Raw genomic sequence first — 26,227 nt, 5'->3', positions numbered from 1 at the left:
AAGAGAAGAACAAAGCGAGGAATTAAAGGCTGCTAACATTTGCGTGAGCCAGTAACAAGCCTCGGGTGGGCTGTGAGCCTGGGACTACAGGTCCCAGCGTGCACCGCGCGCTCCCGCCGCCCGGAGGTAGCTCTGCGCTCGCAAGGCACGCCAGGAGTTGGAGTCTCCCTGAGGCGACCCGGCGAGCTCTGCTGCCTGATTGGCTGGACGGCGAGTGAGGCGGGCCCAGGAAGGGTCTTGACCAATGGCGATGCGAGGCGGGCTGAGCGGCAAGGAGGTGGGCCAATGGGACGGGGGGGGCCGGGCGGGCGGGAGAAGCAGCGCGGGTTCGGAGGCGCGGGAGCTTTGGCGGCGGGGTGAGCGCGGCTCTGAGCGGGGGGGGGGGGGGGGGAGGGGGCAGGGGTCTGGGGTTTGGGGTCTGGGGTTTGGGGTCTGGGGTTTGGGGTCTGGGGTTTGGGATCATGGCTCTGGGGGGCTTTGGTCTGGGGTTTGGGGTCTGGGCCCTGGATCAGGGTCTGGATCTTGGGTCGGGGTCAGGGTCTGGGGTCTGGGCTGGCCTTTGGGGTCTTGGGTCTGGGAACTGGGGTCTAGGAACAGGGTCTGGGGTCTGGGAACTGGGTCTAGGATCATAGGTTTGGGGTCCAGAGTCTGGGTCTGGGGTTTGGGGTCTAGGATCGTGGGTCTTGGGTCAGGGAGCTGGGGTCTGGGGTCTAGGAACTGGGTCTGGGGTCAGGGAACTGGGTCTGGATTCTGGGAACTGGGTCTAGGATCATAGGTCTGAGCTGTAGGATCTGGGTCTGAGGTTTGGGGTCTGGGGTCTAGAATGATGGGACTGGGGTCTGGGATCATGGGTCTGGGGTCTAGGAACTGGGTAACTGGGTCTAGGATCATGGGTCTTGGTCTGGGGTCTGGGGACTAGGAGCTGGGTCTGGGGTCTAGGAGCTGGGTTTAGGATCATAGGTCTGGGGTGTAGGACCTGGGTCTGAGGTCTGGGATCTTAGGTCTGGGGTCTAGGAACTGGGTCTAGGATCATAGGTCTGGGGTGTAGGATGTGGGTCTGAGGTTTGGATCATGGCTCTGAGGGTCTTTGGTCTGGGGGTCTGGGATCATGGGTCTGGGGTCTGGATCATGGGGTCTAGGATCGTAGGTCTGGGGTTTAGGGACTGGGGTCTGGGGTCTAGGAACTGGGGTCTGAGGTCTAGGATCATAGGTCTGGAAACTGGGGTCTGGGAACTGGGGTCTAGGATTATAGGTCTGGGGTCCAGGGTCTGGTTCTGGGGTCTGGGGTCTAGGAGCTGGGGTCTGGGGACTAGGATCATGGGTCTGGGGTCTGGGAACTGGAGTCTGGGGTCTGAGATCTGGGTCTGGGTCTAGGACCTGGGTCTGAGGTTTGGGGTCCAGGATCATGGGTCTGGAGTCTGGATCCAGGTCCGCTGCAGTGCAGAGGCGCGGTGCCCGTGCAGGGGGCTCTGAGGGTTGGGGTCCAGGGGCTGTTGGTGAGGAGCTGCCAGCTCCCGGCGGGTTACGGGAGCTGCTCCCTACGCCCTGCCCCAGCACTTCGTGACCGGTGAGCGTTCGGCCCCCGTTTGTAGGGCTGTGGGGTTTCGGCGGGGCGCTGCGCCGCGGGGCACGGCCCCGAAACCAGGAGAGAGCCCAAGCGCGACGAGCCTTAACGCCAGCAAGCGGCGAGCCCTGAAATCCTCTAAATGCCTGCCGGGCAGCCGGGTTCGGGTACCCGGCGGGGTGCAGGCGGGCAGGGAAACCCCAAAAGTCTGCCCGGAGGTGGTTTAGGGTCCCGGGACGGCAGGGCAGGACGGAGCTCGCGCCCAGCTGCAGCCCAGCCCTGTCGTCCTGTCCCCATCACGCCCGGGCTGCTCCCGCTCGGCCTTGCTCTCGGCCCCCCCCGTTTCCCTTCCTTCGTTACCGATTTGTTCGTTTTTTAACTGCAAACCTGTTTTACACCACTAAAATCGTGTTCTCGTAGGCGCCCCGGTGAAGACATGGCGACTCGCACCCCGCAGAAAAGGAGCCGCAGCCCCACTGACAGGTGCGTTAACCCCTCCTAAATCTTTATTTTTCCTCATAAAATCAATTTAATGTTTTATTTTAAAAACAAAGGAGCCGCAGCCCCACTGACAGGTACTTTAACCCCTCCTAAATCTTTAATTTTCCTCATAAAATCAATTTAATGTTTTATTTTAAAAACGAAGGAGCCACAGCTCCACTGACAGGTACGTTAACCCCTCCTAAATCTTTAATTTTCCTCATAAAATCAATTTAGTGCTTTATTTTGAAAATAAAGGAGCCACAGCCCCCCTGACAGGTACATTAACCCCCCCCCCTCAAATCTTTTATTTTCCTCATAAAACCAATTTAATGCTTTATTTTAAAAACAAACTAACGTTTTGCTGCATGTAGGCTAAGTTAAATATCAAAAACCCTCCAAATCTTTTAATGTAAAGTGGAAAAAAAAACCCGCTGAGGGTGGTTCTGCACCGCAGTAGCATGGCCCAGGTGTGTTATTAGAAATAAAGCCCTGCCGTTCGCAGTTCCTCGTGGAAAAGTCTCCTCCACTTGGAAAGACTTCGCTAAGCACTGCAGAAATACTTAAAAGTCAGCACAAATTATCTGAGTGGCCTTCAAGGGTTCCTTTCTTCCATGTATCTAAAAATATATACATTTTTTCCCCACGAATTGAGTCACTGGACAAAGGCTGAGCTGTACCTCTGGAGGAACGGGTTGTTTCCCACTCCAACCCTGCCAGCTGAACAGGTTTTTTCTCAGGCTCGTCCCGTACCTCCCCCACAAGATATTTCTTGGGGGCAGACCGGGAGCGAGGTTTTCTTTCTGAACCACAAGGCCGAATTCCTGAGATCGGGCGTCAGTATTTGCCGAGGAAACGCCTCGCTGCGCTGTGCCCCCGGCGAGCGCGGGGCAAGCAGGGGCAGCTGAATGGGTCCTTTGTGTAAACGTCCCTCTCCTTCAGGCTGGTGGGTTCAAAAGCTCGTGGTGCAGCACCGACAAGAGTTGAGGTTCTGAAATAGCCCTCGGCGTGAGGCTTCAGCACGTGCCTTTCAGAAAGCGGCGTAAAATCTGGAGCGGTTTTCCCTCCCTCGCCTTTGCCACCCCGCACGTGGCAGCGGTGGACCCGCAAAATTTTTTTCGGGAGCATAGATCCGAGTTGAGAGAGTCAGTCTGAAAGAAACCAGGGCTTTTCTCCTTAGCTGTGGGCAGCGCTAATCGTGTCAGTAGTGCTCCAGAAAGCAAAATGTCTGGAGTTTTAACAAGTTTGGACAGGGACTTGATTTGATGCTTGAAAAAAGCAGAGAGTGGCAAGGCAGTCGTGGCTCTCCTGAGATCCGCTTTTGTTAACGGGCACGTACCAGCACAGCAACCCAGCTGAGCAAAACCTAAGGGTTATTTGAGCAAAGCAAGAGCTGGAAAGCTTTTGGTCATATATGTGATATTTTCCTTTGCAATTCTTTTTGCAGCGCGTCCTTAGCCTTTGAGACTCCTGTCAAAAGAGCGACGGTCGGTTTTGTCGACGGGCTGTCGCCGCGCAAGAAATCCAGGAGGTATGCGTCTCAGATAAAGTGGTCACCAGGCTCCGGTGATGAGATGAAGGAAAACGAGGCCGTCCCTGTGAAGCCAGCGCCGTCCAGGAGGCTGGATGTTTCCCCCCTGCAGGCAGCCAACGTTCCCACTGCTGCGCCCAGGGGGCTCTCCGGTAAATCATCCCCAAAGGCAGCTTCATCCTACAGGCCCGTTGTGCCCGTGGTGTCTTTTTACAGCAAGGAGAAGCGGTACCTTACTCTGATCGAGAGGAAACAGCTGAATGAGAGCCTCTCTTTCGGGGGGAGGAACGGTGATGAAAATGCCCCGGCTGCGAGCAGGACCGAGAAGATGAGCGCGAACCTCAGCAGGAACGCGAGCTCCAGGCCAGCCAGGCCTGCAACAAGTACCAAGCACGGCAAAGCTGTCCCCAAAACTGTCCCCAAAGCAGCGAAGAAGGTAAAGGCGGACGTCCCGCCTCTGAAACCCAGCGCGGAGAAGGAGAACGCTCCCTGCCTGATTAAAAAGAAGATGGATTCGCCCTTCCGCGTCCTCAGCATGACGGTGAAACCAGCTTTGAAGCTCCAGGCGGGGGCGGCGTTCTTTTCTGCCAGGAAGAGGTCGCACTCCAAAAAACCACCCGGAGACCCCAAATCTCCCCAGGCGCCCCCCAGGGCTGCGCAAGGAAGCGGCCAGGCCCCGGCAGGGGCAGCTGGCACGTCTCACTCAGCTCCTACGAGCGAAAATCCCAAGGCGGGTGGCACACGGGGCAGGATTTCTGCGCCTCAGAAGGAAGACAAGGAGACCAGGGAGGACTCGAGCCGGGGAAAGGAAGAGAGAAGTGCAGCGTGCGAAGGAGAGGCGTCCCTGCAGAGCAGGGGGGGCACCCCTGCTGTTCCTTCCCACCCCCCCAAGTCTCCTGCCGCAGAAGACAGCGACACAGAGAACGTGGTAGGTGGGGGTGGCATCGGGACACGTTCAGGTGACGTGTGCTGAGCGAGCTGGCAGTGACGGGCTCCAGTTGTTCAGGCACCGGGGGCTTAGTTGGGAACGTCAGAGGATGTTGCCTGGGGAAGGGCAGCTTCCTCGCGCCACGTTTTTACAAAGGACAATCCGTTTTCTGGTTCCGAAGGGCCCTTATTTAGGAATTCTTGCTAGCGCAGCCCGTGCCATAATCAGGAGGCGCTGGCAGGCCTCGGTCTGCTCCGTGGCTGTCTTCCAGCGAGGATTTCTCAGCGGACGCTGCAGGTGCTGGCTCGGAGCTCCCTTCTTCCAGGCAGTGAGAGCAAGTCCCCGTTTCTCATCCCGTTACAAATCAAGTTTCTTTGAGCTGGCCTGGTGGGAGAGCTGAGACCTTTCAGTAGCTCGCTGGAGAGGCGTAAGCGACCTCTCCCCCTTGCTGTGCCGGCAGTGAAAATACTCCTGGTGCCTGATTTAAATGTTGTATGTGTTGTTTTTTTTCTTGTTTTTTAGCATAAATCTTGTGCACACGTCTAGCATTTGCCAGAGTGGTTAAATTTTGCAGTGAGTCTAGCTTATTGCCAACCAGGTAACACTTGCCTCACGTTATTTTTATTATTTACCAGAGGATTGTTGGGCTCGGGGTGCGCATCTTGCTTTCTAGCCGTGATGCTTAGGTGCGAAAGGTGAGGGTGGCACTGGAGCACGGCTCAGAGCAGGTCCCCAAACGGCCTCGTGACACCTGGTGGCATTTTTCTTGCCGCGTCCTGGCATCCAAACCGCACGGGAGCAGGACGGGCACCGGCGTGCTGCCGTGGCGCTTTGCGGTGGGCACCGAAAGGAAGCAGTGAGCAAGGTGGGAAGCTGTTTTTACAGCACTAACGCGCTTTCTATTCCCATGTTGCTTCCATAAAGGGCAACTTATTGCCCTCTTAGTTCACCCGCGCTATATCAGCAGACCTCTACGTACCTGACCTGATTGGCAAGAGGTTTTTACAACCCAGCGTTAACAAAACCCAAATGGCAGCTTACGGAATCCGACCTTGCACGTGCAGTTAAAAAAAAAAATAACCTGAAAACATTTGATTCTGCCGTGACTGCGGTTTCTGCGTTGGCGAGCTGTTTCTCAGGGGTTCCTCAGAGGCACAGAGCACTGGAAACACACAAACTTGGTGACTTTGTGGGGCGAAACCAGCACGGCCCAGTGTGGCCTTGATCTGGTTCCACGTTCTGCTAGGGGCAGCTGCTTCACCCGGTGACTGTCCAGGGTTCCTGATGAGGTGGGGAATAATAGATTCTGTAGCGTGGTCGTATACGAAAAGATCAGAGTTTAAGGCAAAAATCAGCTTGGTAAACTTAGATTTTAATAGGATTTATGTGCGAGGCTTCCAGAAGCTGTGAAGGTGCATGGCCGTGAGCGGGGAACGGAGCAGAGTCCCTGAAAGGCTAAGCTCAGCAAATGATACGAATATCTATAGTTGTTTGTTTCGAAGGGAATACTAAAAAAAAAAAAACACACCACAAATTTCTCAGCGTTGGACATCTCTAGTTTTAGATAATCACCAGGACCATTAAAGTACCAAGCGCTTTATTTTCTTTAAATGCAATTTAATTGTCTAATTCTTAAATTATACAATCGTGCCCTTATCACATCGGGTGTCAGCCTCGAGGGATGGCAGAAAATGGAAGAGGTGAGATTGAGAAAGAGACAACGTTCATTATCAGGCACGGTAGGACTCTGGTCTTTCTCAAATGCTTACAGCAGACAACGGCAGAAAAAAATAGTAACAGCAATGACGCAGGATAGTGAAATTAAATAAAAAAGGAAAATCCTTCAGTATGTTGGCTGACAAACTGGAGAACCACCATAGAGAAGTGATTTCTCCAATAATTTTAGAATTCCTCCCTCCCTTTTCGTTTTTTTTGATGGATTTGTCCCTTCACACCTAAACCTGTTTCGTTCTGGAGCTGCTTTCTTTAAACTACCCGTTAAAGGTCTGTGGGAGGGAGAGATCTTTTCCCTTTAAACAGGAAATCACGTGGTTAATTTAAATAAAAAAATCCTACAAGTTTCGAAGGAAAGTCAGCCCTTAATTTGGTCTGTAAGGTGCAATACATCTCAGTGTTTGCAGAGGCACTTAAGGTATGAAAACAGTGCTTGTGCTCCCTGCTCAAGTCACGTTCAGGATGCAGACAGGTCAGTGCTGCATTAATTAGACACCTAAAATAAACTAATACCTAAAACTTTCTTAATATATAGGGAATGTTCTCAGAATTAAACCTGTGCTAAGGAAGGAACCGTGGCGAAAAATAACCAGGTGTCAACAGGCGACAACAACGGCTGGAATAAGACGTGACTTTAATTTCTTCTTGTGCCTCGGCAGGGGGTGCTCAAACTGTAGGGGATTTTGTAACCGCTCCCCGAGAGCTGGGAGCTTTCTTTTGACCCTAATAAAACCGTCTTAATTCACAGGGTGGTGATGAAGCCAGTGCTGCCCCAAGCCAGGAGTCGGATGACGTTATTCCTCCGAGCCCATCTCCGCAGAAAGGGGACAAGGAAGGTAAGCTGGACTGCGCCTCTCTTGGCCTCTGACATTTTCTGTAGGGAAACGATGTGGGAAGAGGCTTTTTAAGGTCTTTTAAAATACCTGCTGTTCCCCAAGAGCGGCTTTGCTGAATTCCCAGGTTGTGCTCTAGGTTTGTGTTCCAAAAAGCTGGACAGAAACGATGGAGATGGAGATCTGTGCTCATGGTACGTGAACCGGGTTTTGTCCTGGTACCTAACCCGTCCTTCCTCTTCGCTTTACTGCTCAGCAAATCCCAGTGGGATTTGGGAAACGACTCTGTTTGAAACCTATTACCGGTTTTTCTTTCTTTATTCATTTCCCCTCGTCTTCTTGGGCTAAGTTACCCCGATTCTTTCACCTTTCCTTTTAAACCTTGACTCTCAGGCATCCGACATCGTTTGTTCGCTTCCTCCACACCGAGCCCTGTCTGTCCTGGCCAGGCACTCCCCAAGTGCTTCCCCTCATCCTTATTTCACTCTGTTTTTTCCAACCATTCCCAACGTAGGAATGCTTTTCGAATCAAACCCTTACGTGTCCCTATCTGCTAGCTAACGTCTACAGGGTTATAAGCATCTATTGATGTTTATTCCTGATGGTGGCCTAGGAAACTCCACTCCGTAATTCTTGTCTTGGCAGTGAATTATTGACAGTAATTATCGGAATATGACACTTTTGGCCCTGTCAGCTTTCCCCCTTTTCTTATAGCAGGTTCACCTAGGCCAAGTTTCCCCGCTAATACAAGGAAATTGTCAGAAATTGTAAATTAATTATGAGGCTTTTATTCTTCTCTTGGGAATACCAAGACTGTAAAAGGAAAATATGTTGCTTATGTGTATTTGTAAGGCAAAATAATGCATTGGCCTCGACCTCCTGCCTCACGTTCCAAGCACGCGCTAACGTGTGCCAGTAAGTTTGCAGAAATGTGCAGTTTGTGTGGTTTGATCCGAATTTCCTGCCTTTTCCCTTTTACCAGTTGTCAGTGTTACCTTTTCTAGCCCCAGCTAGACCCCAGGGTCAACCCAATCCTCGCTAACCCAAAGGTGTGTGAATTACCCAAGCATTTTCTTTCCACAGTGCGGAAGGTCTTACGTCTTTTATGTCTTAATTGAGCTAATGGTCTGCTCCCAGCTCATTATTTCATTGATGACCGAACTAAAAAGACGCCACATGTTGTGTCGTGGTCTGACATCTGTTTCCTCTCCAGGTAGCACTCACCTCTGGCTCTTCCTCTCGCAATTATCGAACGCTTTCTTGGCTTTGTGGCTTTCTAGGAGGAGATTGTTTTGCATTTTGGTGTTTCTGCTCAGCCCTTCACCTTCCTGATGTGTTTTCCCCGTGGCTTTCTATCCCCACCGTGATTCCCTGCGCTTCCAGTGAGCGAAAATCTCCCGATGTGGCCGTGTTTGTCTCTCGCTCCGCTCCTTGCGCATCTGGTCTTAATCTGGCGAGGAAGTTGCCAGCGCTCCTGAGCTTATTCCTTTTTTTTTTTTTCCCTCTTTATATTTGCTCCACATGGGAACTTATTTGACTTCGGAACTGTGAGCTCTGTTTTCCTGCTGGTCATCGTTTCTGTGCTGTGCCCCCTCTCGGTGTCCCGAGGAGCCTCCCGCTCTGCTGCTGGCCACGCTTCCGTCTTTGATCCCCACCTTTCTTTCCGAAGGCTCCTGTTTCTGTTTTCTCCACCTGCTCAAAAAGCTGCTGCCGTCACATTCCCCCGCATTGCCTGACATTATTTGTCTTTTGGGGCCCTTCCCAAGAAGCGTCTTGGCCCTCTAAGATCCCGCGTTTCTAGGAAATTTAAGGCTTTTTGTTATTTATTGCTGCCTTCTTCGTGACTCCTGATCCTTTCCACTTCTGATATTAGCAAGAGACACTTTTATTGCGTGCTGATCCTAGAAAGAACTGGTTCATCTTCACAGCGTGTTTTTTGGAGGCTGTCAGTTCCACTTTTCTGCTTAGGCACTTCCTTGTGTTTCTGTGATTATCGAGAAGTCTCTGTCTGTTAGCGAATGCAGTCAAAAAATGAGAGCAGAAAGCAGTCGAGCACTTAAACTGTTTATACTGGAGGGGAAATACTCCTGATTAATAATTTGATGAGTTGTGCTTACTGAAATTTTCTTTGCTAAATTCTCATAAAACGCACAGAGTGTGAGCTGTAACCCAGCGCTAAGCCTGTGGCTTCCCAGCGCCTCTGTGCTGCACGGGCTACGAGCTCGGGCTGCCTTAGCCAAACTAGCGGAAAATGAGAAACCTGTGCTTGATTAACTCTGTTAATAGCCAAAGAAACACTGCCGTAGCAGAAACTTCTGCTGGATGTGACTGTTCCTAATTCCAAACGTCAGGGGAAAGCTCAGGGTGGCCCGATCGGCGTCAGCCAAATGTCGTGAAGGGGAGGAGGTGCGGGCACCACTCGTGAACAAAACTTGTACGTATTGCGACAGCGACAGCTTCCTGGTAATCCTAAAACCTCTTGTCTGTAGGGTTCAAATCCGTGTCACTTTGAAGTCTCGTTGGTGCTTGGATTCCTCTTTCCATGCCTCGACGTGTGCTGCACCTCAAGATGACCAAGCCACAATAACTTCCCTTGTCTTTTCCAGCTTCATCTCCGAATGCCGTGGTCTACCCCATATTCAGCGCTCTCCCGACAAGCAAGAAGAGGTACGTTAATCGTCTTCCCAGGAGAAGTTAATCTTCTTCCCAGAAGCGTCGTATCTGCAGAAAAATAGTTTTTATATGTTTACATACAAATATTTATTTATATATATGCACACACCCACTTGTTCTCGGAACAGTAGCTTGGCTTTCTGTCTTTGTGCACTGAGATGAGAGAAATCAGCCTTGTAAGGTTTGGGAGGTTTTTTTCTTGTTGTTTTTTTTTTGTTTCGCTTAAGGGAAGGCGAAACAAAAAATGGTGCGTTGGTTTAGGTGGCTGCTAGGCTGAGAGTAAGGAAATACACATTTGTTTACTCTCCATAGTACATTTAACTTGTGAATTCACATATTGAGCTGATAGGATTCACTTTTGGAACTATAAAGGAAATGAAGGTTTTCTCTTAACTGTTATTAATGGTAAAATCATTAGAGAAAGGTTGGACAGTTTCGGGATATGTTCATCACTAAGAATGGCACAGCACTGGTGTTGTTTGGGCTCCCCAAAGGGTTTTAATTTATTTCTTTGTTCATATGATTTCTGCCTCTGTGGCTGGAGTTCCCATAACAGCAGTGACTTTCAGTCTCTGTGCCGGCTGTTTGTCAGAGACCCGCGACGACGCTGGCTCTTGCTCTGATTCGGGACCAGGGCTGTCCAAACAAAGTGTTTGTGCTCAGACACCCGAACCCTGGGCTGCACCAGCAGCAGCGGGGCCAGCGGGGCGAGGGAGGGGATGGTTCCCCTCTGCTCTGCTCTCCTGAGACCCCCCCTGGAGCCCTGCGCTCAGCTCGGGGGCCCCCAGCACCAGAAGGACGGGGAAATATTAGAAGTTTGCCTTTTGGATTTGTAAAAAGCACCCTTTCCTTGCTAAATCACAGACAGGCGCTGTGCCTCCTACCTTCCTGGTGAGGTGTAGCTGTACTAAGTGATGTCCCCGCTTCTGAATAGCTTCTTTCTTCAATTAATGTCCTGCTGCACCCTAAGGCTTGTCGTGGAAGAAGACTTCTCTTCCCATGCAAGAACCAGAGATGCGAATCCCTCTTCCCTACTGAATCAACTTCTTGATACGTTTTGTTAATAATAGAAATACTCTGAGCCCAGGTTATTGTGACCATTCAACAACAAAACAAAAACCTTTAAAATTCCTTATAAACGAGCCAAAACAAACCTTCCAAAGCTGGCTGCTCCTGTAGTGCTCTGCCACGGAGAAGTGTTGAAAGCGAGCTCTGACAGCAATATTTGCTCTGCTTCCTCGTGTGGTTTCCAAATACCTCCCGTGGCACAGGGGGAGCGCGGGGATCTGGAAACACTGCTGTCTGTGATTAACGGGGGCTCAGCCGTGGATTCCCACTCGTCTCTGGGGAGGCTGATGAGCTCAAGTTTTTCCTATCCGAAGTCTCTGCTTTGGAAATTCTCTTTAGGATGGAAATCTATGAAGTTGTTTGGTGTCCCTCTAAATTAGCTCCACGTTAAGGGTCGCTGCACGACAGTTACAATTCCCCCTTTAAAATTGCTCGAGAAATGCCTCGTTCCGAGCAGAAGCCTAAAGGTAAGGCTAGAAAAAACACCGCTATTAACAATTTTAACAGTGCTCGTTCCCTGTAGCTCAAGCCCACGTCACGAACTGATAAATTCATGGAAAGCCTCCCCGGCTGGATCGCCAGCCCTGGGAAAAACGTGCCTCGGCCTCGCTCCAGCCCACTCCCCTCTAAGGGTTTTCCCAAAATGCTGCTGAAAGGTGCTGGCCTGAGGGGCTGGGGGTGGAACAGGAGCTGTGAGAAGCAGGCTTGGGACCCCGGGGGGGTTGGGACCAAGCCGTGGTGGAGCTCAGCTGGGCTTCTACACCTGGATCAGAACCAGGACGAGGTGCTCTGGGGGTAGCTGGAGTCCAGTTTTTCTTCCCTTGGGGGTGTTGCTGATGCCGTGCGCGTGCTGCAGGCAGCTTTCCTTGCAGAGCAGAGCGCTCGAAGCCGTGTAAGAGGACCCCAGGTGAAGGTGCTCGTGCTGCTGAGGCTGGCAGAACACGGCCCTGGTGCTCGTCGCGTCGCCCTGCCCAGCAATCAGCTCAGACCACATGCGTCAGGGTGACCTTCGCGTGGAGTGACTAACCGACCTCTCTCTGGGATGGTTTTCAGGACGCAGCCCGCTCTGGACGATCTGAGTTCCCCGTTCGGACCTGCGAAAGCAGCTCCCGGCGTGCAGAAGAGCAAGAAGGCGAAGGAGCTGTGCTCCAGGGACCAGATGATCATCGTGAGGCTCCCCCGGGGCGGCTTGATGGCGGTGCTGAGGAGAGGGAGGGTGGGCTGAGGGTAACCAACAAGCGGATTTCCTTCCACGTAAAGCTCCTACAGATCCCACTGGCTGCTGTAACGGGGCCGTGGTTAACGGATGTACCTCCGTGCCCGGGCAGAACGGTAGCAGGAGGTGGGAAATGCGTCCTCCTGGTTCCCGTGGGGCTGACGCCTTGTTACCGGTTAGGAATTGGAGAGATTTGTGGAACGTAAACAAAAACGAAAAGGGAAACGCAGTCAGGGCACGTATGGCTGCTATAGGAGTGGGTTTGGCTGGATAATTTGCCTTTCCCACAGCCTCCCAGCCTGCTGTGTGTCACCGTCGGGGGCAGTCCGACTTTGCCTGTTTCAGAGCCCTGCTGAGGGCTTTCCCTGAAGCGGTTTTGCAAAGGTGAAAGCGTTTAATGAGGCGACAGATACAACGGATTCGGAACAGCTGTTGATAACTAACGCTGATAGATGATAGCAGTGCTAGGGAAATGCTGTCCCGGGTGTTCCTTGCCAAGAGGTGGAGGCGCAGAGCTTACCGAGGGGTCCCTGTCTTGGAGGAGGAGAAGCACAGCCCGCCCACTGCCTCTGCTAGCACCCGCCTCTTCCTTCTCCCCCCACTCTTTTCTAACATTCCTCTCACTTTATCTAACCGATACTAACTCCTTCCTAACGCTTTTTCCGCATTTTCCTTTTCCTTTATATCCCAACCCTATGCGTTCCCCCCTACCTGCCCCCAGGGGGTGACACTTGGCAGGATTTGGGTGAAGAGCCGAGTACTACGGCCCGCAAACATTTAACAAAACTTGTACAGGAGGCAGGCAGGAGCAGCTGCCCAGCTCCCCCTGCCCCAGGCGGGTGCTGAGCAGTGACACGAGCCGCCCCGCCTGCTCTCCGCCCTGCCCAAGTGGATCCAGCCACGGGGGGATGTGGGGAAGGGAGAGCAGCTGCTGCAGGAGCAGGGAAATAAAACCAAACCAAAACCAAACCCTTAACAAGCGAGGCTTCGGTGCGTGTCACTGCTGAGCAACCTGCTGGTTGCACGACTGGCGTCCGGTTCCTTTTCTCCCTCTCCCTGCGCTCTGACAGAGCTATGAAAATGGTGGTGGTTTGTTTTCTTTTCTTTTTTTTTTTTTTTAAGAGAACCGGCAGAAAAGACTACATGGTTTTCTTTTGTTTTCGTGGTGTCCTTTTACGTTGTTGACACAGAATGTCGCTGAGCCATCTGCTTCGAGGCTCGTTCCATAAAATCACTCAATCCTTTGAGTGATTTTATGCTATGTAGCCTTGAATGTTTTGCAAACAAGCGAAAGCTTGTGCTCTTCCTACATTCAGATGAAACCAAATACTTGAATCCTTGCTCACTGTTGCCACAACCAACTCCTACCCTCATTCCTGAGACCGAGCGTGGTTTTTGAACCTGAGCACGCAGGATCCACGCTTAGCCGTCTCCCTTTCTCCCCAGGATGCCGGTCAAAAGCATTTCGGTGCCGTCGTTTGCAAGTCGTGCGGCATGATCTACACGGCTGCCAGCCCCGAGGACGAAGCCCAGCACGTCCAGCACCACGAGAGGTTCCTCGAGGGACTGCGCTACGTGGTAAGGGCCGTGGCAGCGGCTGTCCGAGCTGGCGGACGCGGTGCGTGTCCAGGTGGTGCGGCGAGGCAGCTGCAGGCAAATATTTTGTCACCCAAGGGTGAGGTTAGCGTGCGAGTTACGCGCAGTTCCAGCAAACGGTTTGATGGACGGGACTTGACTTTATTCCTGCGAGCCGAGGCGGGTCAGGTTACGGCTCCGTCTGCCAGGGTCGGCGCTGAATCACTTCCCCCTCTTGCTAAACCGCTAACTCGGGTGGTTTTTTCTCCCCCCTCTGTGGCAGGGCTGGAAGAAAGAGCGGGTCGTGGCGGAGTTCTGGGATGGGAAAATCGTCTTGATCCTTCCAGCTGACCCGAAGTACGCGGTCAAGAAGGTACAAGCCTGTTTGTTTTGGGGGTTGTGCTGCGGATGAGTCTTCCGCTGGCTCCGATCCCCGGTGTGCGTCAGCGCGCGACCGAACGTCCCCCGGCAGCCCGCGGGGCGAGCCGCGGGGCTCAGCGGGGTCACGGCAGCTCGGGCGTGAGCGATGCGGGTCGCCGTGGCTGCACGTCCCAGCCCTGCCTCCCGCGTTTTGTCCCTAAACGCCCAGCACAAGCTGGGCTCTCCAGTCCCCGGGGCTGGGGTGAGGGGGAGGTGTGCTCCGCAAGAAGATGCGAGCGAGAGCCTGTTCTTGGTGCTAGCTGTGCAGGCAGAGGAAACGGCTGCTCTGTCACAGGGCTCTTGGTAAACGGGGAAGTGTTTTTGTTTAAAAAATAGCACCTGAAGAGTCTGATTTTGTTTTTTTTTTAAGAAAAAAACAAGAAAACTGCCAGGCTCGCTGCACTGAGAGCCGCTGGCATCACGTGAAGCTGCAAAGCGTTTTGCGGCTGCTTCGTGAAGCCTGACCTTGTGTGAGCACGGGATTATTTGAGGGAAGCGAGCCCCTTTCTGAGGGGTTTTGTGCTCAGCTGAAGAATTGTGGGACCTAACGCATCTCTCATTTTTTTTTTTCTTAGGCCGAAGACGTGCGAGAGATTGTAGATAACGAACTGGGATTCAAGCAAGTCGCACTGAGCTGCCCAGCCAAGACCAAAACGTACCTGTTTGTGTCCAACGAGAAGATGATTGTCGGGTGCCTCGTGGCTGAGTCAATCAAGCAGGTACGATTCGTGAATTACTGGGAAGGGGGGGAAATCGCAGGCTCGTAACGCACCGGAAATCCCGTCCTTGCGCAGGAGAGGGAAGAATAAAATCAATGAAAAGCTCCTGCTCGTATCCGTGGGAGCTGTTTGCACAGCTGATAACCGAGCAGGCTGCCGCTCGAAGTGCTGACTTCTGTCGTGGTCTGCCCTGTGAAGACCCCCCCCTGCGGGGGTCCCAGGGGACGGAGGCAGCAGCTCCACTCCCCCCCCCTTTGTCCCTGCAGGCGTTCCGGGTGCTGGCCGAGCCGGTGGCTGCGCAGTCCCCGGGGCAGGACCCGCTGCAGCAGCAGCACCGTGCTTGGCGCTGCTCCACGCAGCCCGAGCCCGCCGTCTGCGGCGTCAGCAGGATCTGGGTGTTCGGCCTGGCCCGCAGGAAGGGCGTCGCGCGCCGCATGGTGGACGTGGTCAGGTACGGGCAGCACGGAGAGGACTGCAGCGGGCTGGGGCGGTGATGTTCTCGGGGAGGGAACGATGGTCACAGCAAGAGGCGTTTAGAAACCACGGGTCCTAAAGCCGTCGGCTCCTGTTGCCGAGCACATCTGAAATCCCCTCGTCCTAGCGCAGGGTTATCGCGTGGGCAGATATTAGACGTGTGTATAAATATTTATTATTTAAATAACCTGTGTTTGAAGCCTGACACAAGTGTTGGCCAAGCTAAAACCGGAACACGCAGCTACACGGAGTGGATTTTCCAAGCGGAAGCGTGCTGGGTAGGAAAGAGGGTTTTATTCTCTCGCTGGACGAGTGGACGGCCTAAACACTGAAGTTTTTCCAGGCAGGAAATTCTGAGCTTTTCAAGTGCGTTTGGCTCCGAGCAGGCTAGGAGGACGTCCCCTGTCTGTTTGAAACCTGCCTTGAGGTTGAGCTTGATGGCTGCCCGCAAGCCTGTCGTAATTTGTATCTAGTAATATGTAATATCTGCTCACTGTATATAGAAATATGCATATAAAGTGTATGCATACACATATATATATGTTTTTAAACATATAACCAGATGCTATTACATCTGGAGCTCAGGATTCTGAAAGATCAGCAGCCAGTGCTGTTTCCCTTGCCTCCTGAGCTGCCAGTAGCGGTGTACACCTCCTCCTTTGGCACAGTGATGTTTTCTGTCCGTGCTACTATTACGTTATCTTTCGTGCTAACCTCAAAACACCTCCTGGTTCCTGAAGCCAGGGTCCGGGAGGGCAAACTGCCTCCTCAAGGCCTTCCTCTCCGGAGTGAGAGCAAGGCTTAAGAAGCGACAGCTCCCAGCAGCGAGCGCAGGGCTACCCGCTGGAGGCGGGTACAAGGAGCCAGCTCCTTGCAGCGCGCTGACAGCTCTCTCCTTTCTTCCAGGAGCACGTTCATGTACGGCAGCTACCTGAGCACCGAGGAAATCGCCTTCTCCGACCCCACCCCGGACGGCAAGCTGTTTGCGACGAAGTACTGCCAGACGCCCAACTTCCTCGTCTACAACTTCGTTTATAGCAACTGATCGGACTTGGTTATTACGAGTTGAGGGGAGTTTAAATCAGCTAAGCTAACTCGTTTGTTTTTAAGATAACACTCTGATGCTAGTGCCTGGCTGAACGCTGGTTTCCTGCTGACCGCTAGCCCTTCGTCCTGGGAGCGAGCTGGGGGAAGGCCTCGCTGTCTGTACAGAGCTGCGTTGGGGTGTGGGACCTGCTGTGAAACTGAGGAAGCGGAAGCTTGCTTGGGTTGCAGATAATCCTCTTCCTGAAACCCAAATTTATTGCAAGTAACTTAAAATTTCTTTAAAAGTTTTAATATAAAGGGGGCTGCTTTCTCCCCGAGCTGTGGGTGTTTAACCCCGAGCTCTGCGCTGCTTTGGCCTTGCTGCAGCTGGGGAGCACCGGGCAGCTCCCGGGTGGCCGAGGAGCGGAGCTGGATGTGCGCTGTGCAGGCTGCAAGCTGCTTGGAATCAGATCCTGAACGCGCGGGAGATGAATGTAAAGGGCTTGAGCCGGGGCAGAGGCCCTGGTACAAGCAGCCACTGAATGTAAGCACGCGGCAGGGAGCGCGAGCTGGGTTTAAGGAGCTGGCTCGGGGCAGGATCTTTCTCAGCCTCCGCGGTATGAGGCCTGGAACCTCCACGGTGTGGTGTTGTGGGGAGCCGTCACCGCCTGCTCAATAAACTGTGTGAAACACGGGGGCTGGGGCTCGTTTCTGTGCACAGAGGAGAAAGGGAAACGCTGCCCAAGCTCCCCTAAAGACTTCAGAGGAGGCAGCGGTGGCTAAAACAGCAGCCAGGGGCTGCCTACGGGAACAGGAGCGGCACCTTGCAGCTGCCCCTTCTTCTCCAGCCCTTCCCTAAACCAAGAAGCCCGGTCCACGAGCCTGCAGCCCCTGGTGCCGAGCTGTTCCCCTGGGGGTGCTGCCCACCCGCACCCCTTTCAGAAGAGCTCTCCAGGGCTCCACCTGTGCCTGGCAGGCATGTCCCCACCCCAGTCCCCACCCCGGTGCCGGCCTTGAGAGGGAAAAAAAAAAAGCACCCCTTGCACACCAGCTTAGAGAACAAATTCCTTTCAACATCCGTCACAAACGTCAACCAGAGACAGGGCTAAGTTAAAACACAGACAGGGAGGGTTTTTAAACAACTAACAGGACACTTCAGAAACGCCTCTCTGGGGCATTGCACGGAGCTTATCAAAGACTTAAGTGCTCAGAACCAGAGCGAGCTCCGGTCACCTCAGGCACATCCTTAACCTAGTGCTAAAACGGGCTGTTGCTTAACACGTTTAGGCTCTTAATAGAGAGCGGGTTTCACAAACTAGGAGGGCACACGCTACGGGAACGGCCTCGCGCCTCTGCCTTGAGGCCCTGAGCTCTGGCAGCAGCACCGCGGAGCTCGGCACCACCCCGGGGCTCGGCTGCCCCTACGCGGGGGCCGGGGCCGTCACTGCGGGGGCAGGCTCGCTTCCAGGGCGGCCACGATGTGAGCGGCCGAGGGGCGCTTCTGCGGGTCCTCGCTGGTGCAGATGGAGAAGAGCTCGATGATGTGCTGGTAGGACGGGTCCAGCTCCTCCATGTTGAGGGCTGGCCGCGTTCCCAGGGCTGCGTAGTACGCCTCCTCGTCGAAGTCGTCTTCGTCGAAGGACTCATCTGGCCGAGAGGAGAAGCACGTGAGGAAGGGCACAGCGCTTGGGCTGCAAGCTCTACCCACTCCCAGGGGCTCCAGCAGCCCTCAGACCCCCAACTTTCTCCTTGTTCTCTAAATAGGGATTAGGAAAGAAGGTGCTGGACTCGGGCCCTCGCTCCCTGGGGCCGCCCCATCTCCGCCTGGGGCTGCTGATATTAAAGCTGCGCCCGTCTCGCCTCTCCCAGCAGAACAACCCCGAGTCACCACCGCAGAGCTGGCTGGAGGAAAGGCTGCAGCCAGGAGCCACCGACGCCAGGAACGTGAGCAAAATGCCCCGGGGCTGCACAGAGCTAAAATCCAGGTCTGGGGCTGTGCCAGCAGCCCCGAAGGCTGCGGCAAGCAGCGCTTCCCCTGCCCAGCCCGCACCGTTTGAGCTCTGGGTACAGCTCTGCCCCATCAGCCGCCTCCGAACGTGTTTGCTGTGCCCAGGCAGGGCCGTGTGGGGCTGTAGCTGGGCTACCGAGCTGGATTTAGCTTCTCTTTTCCAGCAGGCTCAGCTGCCTCAAATAACCCTGCGCAATTCAAGCAGGAGGTCACGGTAAGGGTTCCCGGCCCCATCATTTCAGAGTCATCCCAGCAGCATCCACCACAGGCACAGCGTGGCAGATTGCTCCCACGCTGCCGTGAGGGCAGGGGGATGCTGAGCGTGCTGCCGGGCTCCCGGAGGCACAGCGGCGAGGCTCGGGGACACCTTTTAAACCCACCCCCCGCGCAGGGAACCACGCTGACGGGAATCTGAGGAGCAGCCGAATTTCGAGGCGCTCTCTCCGTCTGTGCTGAAGCTCTTACAAAGCTCTGGTTTGCAACGACTACTTGCAATCGTTCATCGCCTTCTTGTTTAGAGTTACAAAGCCAAACGGCTGAAAACAGCCCAGGCACGTGCACGAACTGATGATGGCTCTGCCAGGCACCCGCTGCAGGACAGCGCAGGGCGGTGCTGAGCACGTCTGTGCTGCAGCGAGCTCCCAGGGAAGCGAGGCAGCTTCGGAGCAGACTGTTCAGAGGAAAACAGGGGCAGACAGGGCACTCATTCTCCTCCTTCCCTCAAAGAGCACCCAAGAACAGCTCAGATGGATTCAGACCGACTACGGCACTGTCAGGTTTCCGGCTGGTGCAGGCAGAAATGTTTGTAAGACTTTTATATGGCACCTGGGGGAGACCCAGCATTTCGGTGGTGCTGCCACGGGCCGGAAAAACCAATCCCCCAAAGCGAGCAACCTCCAGAAATGCTTTGCCCGCCAGCAAACGTGGCAGCAAGGCCACGGGAACAAACCTTCGTCGTCGGTGTCGCTGTCCAGGTTGAGGTGGGGCACGGACAGGGTCATCATCTCCCAGAGAGTCAGCCCGAAAGCGAAGATGTCGGCCTTGTCGGTGATCACGCCGTCGTCCTGCAGGGCCTCCTTGGGCTTCCAGGGCTCGGTGCCGATGTAGGACGCCTCCGGGTCGCTCACTGGAAGGAACCAACATTGGCTGCGTGTCTACCGGGACTCGGAGCAAGGGGTGGAGCCCGGCTCAAGCGTGCCGAAGCTGTCACAGGATGAGGTCTCCCAGGGACCCGAGCCTGCTTTTCTTTCACGCCCCTGCAGCCTCGGGTTCCCCGAAACCTGTGACTTGCTCTGCTCAGCACCTGACGGCGCGGAACTAAAGCCTGACTGCGGGTCCCGCAGAGACCTCTGCCGGAGCAGGCTTCGGTGGAGTGGCTCTGAGAGAAGAGCTGAAGGTCAGAGCTGTGCTCTGCAGCTTAACCCCGCTGCAAGGCACCCCGCAGCCACGAAGAGGCGAGGAATCACCAGTTTTACCCCGTCGTTTCCCTCTCTCAGCTCGGTGCCCCTGGGGAAGAAGCAGGATTGAGGGGAGAGCACCCACAGCTCAGCTCTGCCCTTCCCTCCCATGCCGGGGGACAACGTGGGACAAAGCCACCCCCCGGTGCTCACTGGGCTCCGTCAGCCTCCACCACCATGGTGCCAGCCCCGCAGTTTTGCTTAGTTTGCTCCCCCCCCAGATCAAATTCCCACCGCTCTGTTCAATTTGACACCTCCGTGATCTCGACTGGCCTTGGGAGAGCCGAAATGCTCCCCCTCAGCCTGAAATCAGGCCGGGTGCCTCTTTGTGCCCCCCCGCATGCCCCAGCTTGGCCAGCACAGTTACAGGCAGCTTCCACCACGCGTGAGCCGCATTTCCCCGCTTTCCCAACAAACTCCTGGGCTGCCAGCAGCCTCAGCTGCTCAAGAACCGCTCCTGCAGCGCCCATCTTCAGAGCCCTGCCTGTAACGAGAAGCGAATACTGAAATCCCAGCGCTTCACAGGCTGCTGCCTTAATCGGCTCGGGGCAGCATCCTCCGTGACCCCTCAGGACCAGGAGGCCAAGCCAAAACCGGGGCTGGATGGAGAGAACCCTTAAATCAGCCCCGAAGCCAGCGCTTTAACCACGCTCCTTTCTGGGAGACTGCGCCGGGGCTCTGCCTCCAGCTCGCTCGCTCCTTGTACAAGGGAACAGCTCCTAATAAAAATGTAACGGAGCAGCTTTGTAAATTACGAGGCCGCCGCAGGCCCGAGCACTGGGTAAAGCAGCAGAGAGAAGCATTCCTGTAATTAACCCAAACACATTCCTGCCGCCCACAGCCAAGCCACGCCGCCATTAGCCATCTGCTTCTCGTTCACACGAGGTCTTTGTAACACTTGTGCTTGGCTCCTGCTTCCTTCCAGCCCTACCAGAAAGATTCATTTGCTTTATTTTTTTTCCTCTGGCAAGAGCATCGCCTCTGCGGAGCGAGTGCAGCGGGGCCGGGCCCGGCCTCCCCAGCACAACGGGGAGGGCACGAGGCAGGCGGGAGACAGACCTGGACCTTCTGGAGAGTTCCTTCGCCCGCGGGCAGGGTGAGCCGCTAACCGGCAACCCTCGGAGGACCCAGGAGCATCCGTGCTGCCCCCGGCGCCTCCAAGCATCCAGGTGCCCCCCCCCAGCCCCACCTACCCGTCATGTTCTCGTCCAGGGGCAGGGAGACTCCCACGTCGCAGATCTTCACGGCTTCGAAGTCACCTTTAATGACCACGTTTGAAGACTTGATATCCCCGTGGAGCAGCTTCTTGTCGTTGTGAAGATACTGGGAGGCAGAGAGAAGCGGTTAACGCCCACCTGCAGGTACGCGCAGCCACGCAGAGACCCGAGGAGCCGTCGGATTTAGAGAACGAAGCACCAAATTCTCCGTGTTTAACGTTAAAACCTCAGGGATGGGTTAGCGCCTGCCCGCAAGGCGCCCAAGGCGCAGGGCGGGCTCTTCCGCTCCGCTTTTGGAGGCTTTTGGTGCGAGGCCGCGCCGATTGCCTTGGGCAGCCTCTAGGAACAAAGCCCACACCAACGTACTGCAGGAGCTCGGAGCTGCGTCTCTGCAGCAGCACAGGGCTCCCTGCCGCAGCTGGGGAAGCGCAGGCTTTACTCCGAGCACCGGCACGACCCAGGCGAGGTTTAGAAGCGGCTCTCCGAGCTGTGCCGGGGTTCAGACAAAGCCCCGATGTTCGCAGCCCTCTCGGAGTCACCCTTTCCCCGAGCTCGCAGCCCCAGCAGCTCAGCCAGGGGAGGAGCGCAAGCGGCACCAGCTGGCAGCGGCGAGCACCACCTAACGCTGTCCCCGCCAGGAGCGGCGTCCTGCAGCCGCCCGGCAGGACGCAGGGAGCCCAATTTGCCCGTGGCAGCGAGCGGGGACGGCGAGCGGCCCCAGGGGAGGGCAGCTCCAAGCCGGCAGCGCGGTCCCAGCCCCGTCACTCGGGGCATTACTTTGAGGCAGGCTTCGCAGCGCAGCCGGCCTTCGCCCGAGCGCGCACGGCGCCCTGGCAGGACACAAACCAAACCCACCAAGGTAGAAAAACCCCGCAGCATCTGCTCTCCGCCCGCTGGCCCTCTCCCACGCGGAATCCGTTTGTTTTTCCAGCGTCGCCGGTACCCACAGCGCCAGGCGGGGCGGCTGCGGGCGGCGTTAAACCTACCTTCAGCCCCCTCGCCATGCTCAGGGCCACTTTGAAGATGGTGGCGGCGGGGAAGGGGCCCAGGCGAGCCGTGTTTCTCTCCTCGATCAAGTCGCCGAGGGATTTTTCTCCTCCGTACTCCATGGCGAGACACATGCTTCCGTCGTTGGCCTCGGTGAAGGCGCGGTAACCTGCCGACGAGATCACAGTCGTTAGAGAGACGGAGCGGGCACCGGCGTTCCCGTGCGCTGGGGGCCACCACGGATTCACCCCCCAAGGGGCCCCGGGGGCTTTGTGGGGGTGGCTCCAGGAGAGGTGACGCCCCAGGAGCCTCCGCAGGGACCTGCGTGGCACCAGGCGGGGGCACCGAGCCCCAGATCTCGGGCACCGAGCGAGGGGAGCTCCCTCGGGCACCTCCCAGCTCAGCTTCGCGCTCCCCAGCAGGGCACAGGAGGCCCGAGGGGGGTTTGCCCCGATCCTCAGGGGGCGCAGCGGATTTGCGGCACTGAGGCCTGGAGGCGAGGAGCCGGGGAGGGGGGGCGGCGAGCGGGGGACGCTTGGGAACACCGGGGCCATCCCCCGAGGCAAGGCTAAGTCTTCCTTCCTCCCCTTTTTCCTCCTGCCTGCGAACAGGTGGGGCTCTGCACGGCCGGGTTTTGCACCGCAGCGGAAAATCTTATCCTGTGAGTGATTCACAGCAACTTTTTTTTCTTTTTTTTTAAGGAAAAACGGAGCGTTTACAACAGGGAAGGTCGAGAGCGTCTTTTGTTCGTGAATTCCTGCCAGAAGCGAGACGCCGTTTCAGGGCTGCAAAGTTCCTGGTCGCTCGCGGTGTTTGACACGCAAAGCGGCCGCTCGGAGGCAGTTCAAAGCCCCCCCCCCCCCAAAAAAAGCGGAATGTCAACAACAAAAAAAGAGGAATGTCGAACAAAGCTGCTGTCCCGACTGCCGGGAGAGATCTCGTACGAGATAAGAGCCGAAATCTGAACGCAGCCTGAAGCAGCTCCTCAAAATTCTCCTCCCGCTGACAGCCAAGACCTCGGCAGAGCCCCGATTGTGGCACGGGGCGGGGACGGGGACACCCGGCCTAATTCCACGCCCGTTCCTAATTCCACGCCTCGAGCTCGCCCCGGGGCATCGCCAGGCTGCGGCTCCTCCCCCGGGACCTCTCCGTTCCCCCAGGCCGGCGTTTTTCCCCCTGGTTCTCCCAGCAGCACCCCCAATCCCCCCCCACCCTGCCTCAGGCAGATAATTTAATATTAATAATTGAATAAGGTTCCGGGGGGGCGTGCCGGGGGGGCTCACCCACGATGTTCGGGTGCTGGAGGCTCTTCAGGATCTTGGCCTCGTCGTTCAGCCTCTGCTGGTAGAGGCTCTGCTGCTTCCTGTTGCACTTGGGGTTGATTTTCTTCACGGCCCACGGGGAGCGAGACAAACCCCGGGGGGACCTGCACGGGGAAAAAAAAAAACCCCCCCCCGCATCGCTCGGTGGAGGAGCTGCCGCTTCGGAGGGCGCCCGCCTTTCGGTTTTACGGGATTTGAATAAAAAGGGGCAGCCGGGGGCGGGGGGGTCATGCCGGGGGTGGGGGGGTGGGGGGGGGCTCTGAGAGCCCCAAAATGTTTTGGGATTTGATGAGTATGAGCCCCCCCCGCCCCCCCAGCCCCGCCGTACCTCTTCATCAGGTAGACGTTCACCCCGGTGCCGTACCCCAGCTTCTGCATGAAGGGGGAGGCCGGGATGGTGACGGAGGCCGAGCCCGAATCTGGGAAGAAAACCAAAAAAAAAAAAACCCAAAATCCGCCAGCGGCCACGCGCCGAGGAGGAGGCAGCAGCACCCCCCCCACCCCCTCCAACCCCCTTCCTCTCCTTCAGGCTCCCCCCGTATCGAACAGGACCCCCCCCCCCCCCAAAAAAAAAACAACCCCCAAAAACGGGATTCGGGCGGCGTCCTCGGTGCTTGCACCCGGGTGTAACTCACCCGGCTTCTCCTTGCGCTCCGCGTTGTTCTGGGGCCTGAGGGCTTCCATCGCCGCAACGCTGGCGCTACAAAGGGGAGCAGAGGGCTTACTACGCGGCCGCCAGCAGCCGGAGGGGCCCTCTGCTACCACCTGGCCCCACTACTACTCCGCGGGCCTCCTGCTACTCTGTGGGCCCCTAACTACTACTATTCTGCAGGCCTCCTACTCACTACCCCGAGGGCCCCCTCCTACTATTTGGCCCCCACTACTCCGTGGGCCCCCTACTACTCCTCGGGCCCCTACTACTACTACTCTGCAGGCCCCCTATTACTCTGTGGGCCTCCTACTACTACTTCACAGCCCCCCTACTACTACACATCCCGCTACTACACCACAGCCCCCCTACTACTACTCCTCGGCCCTCCTACTACTACACACCCCACTACTACTCCACAGCCGCCCTACTACTACACATCCCGCTACTACTCCGCAGTCCCCCTACTACTACTCCTCGAGCCCCTACTACTACACAGCCCCCATACTACTACTCCTGGGGCACGCTACTACTCCTCACCCCCCTACTACTACTCCTTGGGCCCCCTACTACCACACGCTCTGCTACTACTACTCAGACCCCCACTACTCCACAGCCCCCTACTACTCCTTGGGCCCCTACTACTACTCCTCAGTCCCCTACTACTATTCCTTGGGCCTCCTAATACTACACACCCGGCTACTACAACTCCTCAGGCCTCCTAATACTACACACCCTGCTACTACAACTCCTCGGGCCCCCTACTACTACACACCCCGCTACTACCCCACAGCCCCCCACTACTACTCAGCCCCCTACTACTACTATTCTGCAGCCCCCCTACTACTACTCAGGCCCCTACTACTACACATCCCCTTACTACTCCGCAGCCCCCCTACTACTACTACTCGAGCCCCCTACCACCACACACCCCGCTAACACTCCGCAGCCCCCTACTACTACTCGAGCCCCTACTACTACTACTCCCCACCCCGCTACTACTACACGCCCCGCTACTACTACTCAGCCCCCTCCTACTCCGCAGCCCCCTACTACTCCGCGGGCCCCTGCCCCTACTACCACTACTACTAGTAGTAGCAGTACTCCACCTACCCGCTGCCGTTGCCGTTCGAATGCTGCGCGCGCGGGAGCCCCGCCCCCCGACACGCCCCTACCCCTACGGCGGCCGCGGGCGGCCAAAATACCTCAGGACGCGGCGCCGGGGGGGGGGGGGGGGGGGCGGAGCCTGGGCGGGGGGGGCGTGGTCTGAGCTGGGGTGGGCGGGGCCTAGCTGGGGTGGGCGGGGCCTGAGGGTGTGGGCGGGGCCTGAGGATGTGGGCGGGGCCTGAGGGTGTGGGCGGGGCCTGAGCGGGGTGGGCGGGGCCTGTGGGGGCTCTGGGGGTCCCTGGGGGCTGGGGGGGGGCTCTGGGGGTGCAGCGGGGCCTGGGGGGGGGGGGGGGGGGGGGGGCTCCACGGGGACCTGGGCCCTTGGGGGGGGGGGGGGGGGCTCTGTGGGCTCCCCTGGCATTGCGGGGGGGGGGGCTCTGGGGTGTGTGGGGGGGTCTCCGTGGGGTCCCCAAGGCCCTGGGGGGGGTCTCCATGGGGCCCCCAAGCCCTTGGGGGAGGTGGGGGGGGGTCTCCATGGGGTCCCCAAGCCCCTGGGGGTGTCTCTGTGGGGTCCCCAACCCTCGGGGTGCCAGACCCAAATCGGGGTGCTGCCGGGGGGGGCGCAGCAGCTCCCCATCCCCTGGGGGTGTCGGGGTCCAGACGCGGGGTGCCCTGGCCTGCTGCAACCCCCCCCCCCCGCACCCCCCAGCCTGCCCTCCCATCCCATCAGGGACCCCCCCCAAATGGGACCCCCCCCCCCAACCCTCACCCCACCGCCTGGGGCCGTCCCCGTGCAGGAAACACCAGGGCTGTTTTTACGTTTTTCCCTCGTTTTCCCACAAATTTGGGCTAAACCCCCAATTTCGACACCCGGGGGGGGGGTTCCAGGGGGGCCACGCTGCCCCGTCCCGCACCCCTCCCTCGCATTTTGGGGTCAGCGTCCAGCCCCCTCCTGCATCCTCTGCCCCCCAAACCCCCGCGGCCCCCAAGGGACGGGGCTGGGACGGTTGGGGTGAAGGTTTGGGGGGGGGGTCCCCTGGTCGGAGACCCCCAAACCAGGGCTTTATCAACACCCCCCCAGTCCCCCCGCCCAGCCCCAGGAAATTTCGGCACCGCAGGGCAGCTCTGGGGGCTGCCCCCCCGCCCCCCCGTCACCTGCGTTGGGAGCAGGATTTTCGGTTGGCCCCTCGCGTTCCCCGATTATCCAAAAACCGGATTAAATCCCAGAAATAAGCGGGA

The 26,227-nt window shown here is 56.6% G+C and overlaps 2 protein-coding genes across 6 annotated transcripts; one reads left to right on the top strand and one right to left on the bottom strand.

Moving 5' to 3' along the window:
- The first annotated feature begins 211 nt into the window (after window positions 1-211).
- ESCO2 (establishment of sister chromatid cohesion N-acetyltransferase 2) lies at window positions 212-16,935 on the top strand. Of its 5 annotated transcripts, none has more exons than XM_083827655.1 (11): window positions 212-269; window positions 1,985-2,047; window positions 3,492-4,503; window positions 6,986-7,073; window positions 9,677-9,737; window positions 11,865-11,979; window positions 13,474-13,605; window positions 13,886-13,975; window positions 14,598-14,741; window positions 15,008-15,192; window positions 16,122-16,935. In XM_083827655.1, exons 2-11 carry the CDS (start codon window positions 2,001-2,003, stop codon window positions 16,258-16,260), a joined length of 2,013 nt encoding a protein of 670 aa, XP_083683781.1. In that variant the 5' UTR covers window positions 212-269; window positions 1,985-2,000; the 3' UTR covers window positions 16,261-16,935. The 5 variants fall into 5 exon arrangements, with proteins under 5 accessions (XP_083683781.1, XP_083683782.1, XP_083683779.1 ...); XM_083827656.1 differs by having other exon boundaries at window positions 254-277; XM_083827653.1 differs by lacking the exon at window positions 212-269 and adding an exon at window positions 285-356.
- A 358-nt stretch (window positions 16,936-17,293) lies between these two features.
- On the bottom strand, window positions 17,294-25,094 carry PBK (PDZ binding kinase). Its single transcript, XM_083827666.1, has 8 exons — window positions 24,995-25,094; window positions 23,868-23,932; window positions 23,561-23,651; window positions 23,194-23,336; window positions 21,910-22,079; window positions 20,900-21,029; window positions 19,199-19,375; window positions 17,294-17,888 (listed from the first exon to the last, which is right to left on the bottom strand). Exons 2-8 carry the CDS (start codon window positions 23,914-23,916, stop codon window positions 17,683-17,685), a joined length of 966 nt encoding a protein of 321 aa, XP_083683792.1. The 5' UTR covers window positions 23,917-23,932; window positions 24,995-25,094; the 3' UTR covers window positions 17,294-17,682.
- Window positions 25,095-26,227: the final 1,133 nt, after the last annotated feature.

Source organism: Anser anser (assembly GCF_964211835.1).
Source record: "Anser anser genome assembly, chromosome: 3".
NCBI classification, from domain to species: Eukaryota; Metazoa; Chordata; class Aves; order Anseriformes; family Anatidae; genus Anser; species Anser anser.
This window is presented reverse-complemented; position numbering and strand designations above follow the sequence as displayed.

What these genes read in the sequence shown, in the direction of transcription:
- ESCO2 (XM_083827653.1), top strand. Translation starts at nt 286, where the DNA reads ATGGGACGGGGGGGGCCGGGCGGGCGGGAGAAGCAGCGCGGGTTCGGA. An exon ending in TCGAGGGACTGCGCTACGTG is followed by an intron (nt 13,606 to 13,885) that starts GTAAGGGCCGTG and finishes CCTCTGTGGCAG; the next exon opens with GGCTGGAAGAAAGAGCGGGT. An exon ending in CGCATGGTGGACGTGGTCAG is followed by an intron (nt 15,193 to 16,121) that starts GTACGGGCAGCA and finishes CCTTTCTTCCAG; the next exon opens with GAGCACGTTCATGTACGGCA.
- PBK (XM_083827666.1), bottom strand. Translation starts at nt 23,916, where the DNA reads ATGGAAGCCCTCAGGCCCCAGAACAACGCGGAGCGCAAGGAGAAGCCG. An exon ending in AACGTCTACCTGATGAAGAG is followed by an intron (nt 23,337 to 23,560) that starts GTACGGCGGGGC and finishes TTCCCCGTGCAG; the next exon opens with GTCCCCCCGGGGTTTGTCTC. An exon ending in CCTGGACGAGAACATGACGG is followed by an intron (nt 19,376 to 20,899) that starts GTAGGTGGGGCT and finishes GGTTCCTTCCAG; the next exon opens with TGAGCGACCCGGAGGCGTCC.